Source organism: Salvia splendens, chromosome 7 (assembly GCF_004379255.2).
Source record: "Salvia splendens isolate huo1 chromosome 7, SspV2, whole genome shotgun sequence".
Taxonomy (NCBI): Eukaryota; Viridiplantae; Streptophyta; class Magnoliopsida; order Lamiales; family Lamiaceae; genus Salvia; species Salvia splendens.
The window spans coordinates 6,839,063-6,842,823 of NC_056038.1; the positions used below are offsets into that span (position 1 = coordinate 6,839,063).

The 3,761-nt window shown below is 34.6% G+C and overlaps 1 protein-coding gene across 1 annotated transcript; it reads left to right on the forward strand.

Annotated features, from left to right (window-relative positions):
• Nucleotides 1–1,736: 1,736 nt before the first annotated feature.
• LOC121741863 (NADH dehydrogenase [ubiquinone] iron-sulfur protein 5-B-like) lies at nucleotides 1,737–3,597 on the forward strand. The gene is made up of 2 exons (XM_042134790.1): nucleotides 1,737–1,985; nucleotides 3,249–3,597. The coding sequence occupies exons 1-2, from the start codon at nucleotides 1,836–1,838 to the stop codon at nucleotides 3,351–3,353; spliced, it is 255 nt and encodes an 84-aa protein (XP_041990724.1). The 5' UTR covers nucleotides 1,737–1,835; the 3' UTR covers nucleotides 3,354–3,597.
• Nucleotides 3,598–3,761: the final 164 nt, after the last annotated feature.

Here is a 3,761-nt window from a genome sequence, read left to right on the forward strand (position 1 = left end):
CTTTAAATTTTTTTGGAAATCTACGAATGGGCTGACAATTGAGATCATGATTCATATTCATATACTCCCCCGGCCCACTATTAATAAGTGATTGATTTTTTTTAAGCAAAAAAATTACCCCTATCACTTTATTTTTTTTATTTACTTTATTTTCTTTTTATTTTTCTTATTTTTTCTTCTCTCATATTTTATTATCTCCACTTAACTCAATAAATATTATTTTCTTAAATCTCGGATCTAAAATAAACCCCACAACTAATAGTGGAACGAAGTGAGTACAAAATCTTCATTTAAAGAAAATGTTCCAAAATAAAGAGAAAAAAGCAAAGAAGTAGCAACACAACCATATACAATTCCTAATTATTTCACTTAGCACTGCGTGAAATGAGAATCACGCGCGAAAGGAAATATGATAATCATGATCAAAGCATCTAATTTTGATACTCTCCCTATCCCACTATAAGTGAAGTGTATTTCTATTTGGGTCGTCCCAATATAAGTGACACGTTTATATTATGGTAAAAACGCAACACTCTATCTCTCTCTACCTTTTCTCACTCCTATTTTATTCTTTCTTCATTCAATCACTAAACACCACTATCTAAAACCCTATGCCCAAATAAATGTGCCACATGTAACGGGACGAAGGGAATACGTTGTTGGAAGCATCTCCAGAAGAATAACCTCTAAAACACCATCTAATGGCATAATTGTATGGAATGTGATCATAGTTTACATGCTTACTATGTATGTTGCTCAGTATGTAACTTTTAAAATTCCATTGGTAATCCATCAAAGCTGTCGATAACACTGCTTTCCGTCGATAATTACCGATGAATTGACCATAGTCGGTAATTCAATTTTTAGTGGCATGTAACCTTTAATTCCCGTTGATTATACAAGTCCTTCAATCAAAGCATGACTAGAAGTCATTTTTATTATTATAAGTGGTTGTGGAATCCTCTAGTGAGCTCACGAAAATTAAAGAATGACTAAATGACAAGTCGTCTTTTATCACAAGTGATGGTGGATGACATCTCATGATCTCACAACTGGTGGATAACAAGTCATTATTTATCACAAGTGGTAGTGGAATACTCTAATATCTCACTTAGGTCATGAAAGTTAAAGAATGACTAGATGTCAATTAATTCTTAACTACAAGTGATGGTGGAATCCTATGACATCACACGTATTCACGAAAATCAAAATATGAGTAGATGACAAATCATTCTATGCTCAACAAACAACTTTTTATATTTACATATACACTTGATCAAAAGTACACACAAATCATCTCACAATTGTTGAGCCAGCTCTCCTCAAAAAATGTCAGCAAGTTCTAATTTTAATGGTTTCAATCTTCTTGAAGACAGACGAATGTGAAGATAAAATTATTAAACAAAATCATCAACTCGATCAAATGATCGAAAATGTAAATGTAGCCATTTGGCCAACAACTCTATATTCACATCCTACAAGCCTACCACGCCACTAACTACCAATATTCCACAAGCGGTGGGACGACGGAAATATGCCGTTAATTTATAGTATAATTTTTATCTTAATCATGTTATTCTTTTATTTTAATTATGCAAATTTTAAATTTAATAAATTCTTTAATTATCTATATACATATATTATAAAATAAGAAAAAATATTTAGGACTAAAATACATGAGAGATTTAATGGCAATTTCGTAGCCATAAATCCGTACTTGTAAATTTGTAGTTTGGGTTCATATCGATAAACCTGGTTCTCCTACCTAAAATACCCCCGACGACGAAGCCCAATTTTACAACCCTAGAAAGAGAAAGCTCGAGGAAAAGGTGAAAATGGCATCTGGATGGGGAATCACCGGCAACAAGGGCCGATGCTACGATTTCTGGGTCGATTTCAGCGAATGTATGTCAACTTGCCGCGAGCCTAAGGACTGCGGCCTCCTCCGCGAAGATTATTTCGAGTGTCTCCACCACTCTAAAGAGGTCTCTGCTCATTTCTCTTTTTTACTCTTTTCTTTTAGTATGTTACTCGATTTGATGTGTTTTACAGTTCAATTTTGGGGCAATTTATGTATTCGGCTGTAAATCTTACTTACTCTTAATGTGGGTCATCTTGTTTATGTGCTGGGGGGTTGAAATTGAATATCGGTATCAAGGATTTCAAGTTTTCAGATTGTTTATTGGATTTGAGCTGCTAAATCTAATTTGCAGTGATCGACAGGGTTCTTATAATCTATTGTCTCTTTGAGTACTGAGTTTATATTTTGAAATAATGTGGATTTGAATTTGATCCAAAACAAAACGAGAGGATGTGGCAAATTTACACGAGTATGTTATATGAATTGCATATTTTGCAAACGAAAGGACTGTGATTCGATCACTTTGACTGAAAGGAGTGTTACTTATGGTTTGATATAAATGTTGTTTGAGTGATAGCTTATGAATATTTTCAGGGATACACAATCATTTGTAGTTTCTGTTTGTTCTGCAAGATTCAACTATGATCTTTATTGTTTTGTTGTATGCATTCGCTATCTTGATAATATTTTTGCCAAAACAAGTTGCAATCTTCATCTCACAATAAGTTTTATACGCATCAAACACTCAATCTTCTTTAAGTTTCAGTTAACAAAACAAGTCCAATGTTTGAGATTGTTGCTTCTTTCCTTTTGAATTCATCCATCATTCACCATTTTCAAATGAAGCTTCCTAGTAATTTGAGAATAGTATGTAATGAAAGACCTTACTGATACTTAAGATAGATCCATGTGTGCTTATTTAACATCGTAGAATGGGAGCTTCCAAAAAAGTAGGACCTAATGAAGCCTTCTAGGTATGAAATTTTAGGTTGCAGTATCTAGCTCATATATCTCGATGTTTTGATTAATATACTGATCATCATAAAATTCTAAATGACCTAAGTTCCCTGAGTGATCAATATTTGAAACTTGTGCTGCTGCTGCCTGCAGTTGGACAGTCTACTTGCTTCTTTTCCCTAACTTCTCCCTTTGTTCTCTTATGGTGGGTTTGTTTTGTATTTCAAGGAAAGGTTTAGATATAAAGATAAACCGAATTTGTATTGAACACAGATAATTCTATACGAATTGTGGCCTATTCTAAGACAATGACTATAAGATTGGAATATTTCTTTATCTGGTGATGTTTGTGATTCCAAATTCTGAACTCAGTCCCTTTTAAACTGTGTGCAACATAACTCCTGGTTTGATAGTATTACATTTATTGCAGTTCCAACGGAGGAACCGAGTTTACAAGGAGGAGCAGCGTCAGCTGAGAGCAGCTGCAGATAAGGCCAAGGGAGGAGGCGGAGGTGGAGATGGTGGCCATCATTGAGAATTGCTAATGGAGCCAATGGAGGGATGAGAAGTAATTGATTTTCTCCAAAACTTTGTTGGAAATAAAACATAAATGAGTTGTATCTGTGTTATCGGATGTCAAATACAAAACATCTTTAAAATGGGAGTCTCGGTGCAGGAACCTCTGCTGTATGTTTTATTGAGTATGTATTTCTTGCTATTTACCCTGCTGTGGGATGATATATGTTTTGCTCACTTTGTCAAGCCGACTTACTTTCACACACTGCTTGGTAGATTTATTTCAGTTTTTATGCTTGCTTGCTGACATGGGTGGGGGATGTGAGTGTGTTTGGAGAGATTCTTGTTGCATTTTCTCAGTTTTTAAGCAGGAATGGTATTCAATCATCACAGCCGATAACGATGCCAGGAAACATGCATGCAAAAA

Bases quoted from the DNA above. Each gene is read 5' to 3' on its own strand.
- LOC121741863 (XM_042134790.1), top strand. From the start codon at position 1,836: ATGGCATCTGGATGGGGAATCACCGGCAACAAGGGCCGATGCTACGAT. The intron at 1,986-3,248 runs GTCTCTGCTCAT...CATTTATTGCAG, and splicing joins GTCTCCACCACTCTAAAGAG to TTCCAACGGAGGAACCGAGT.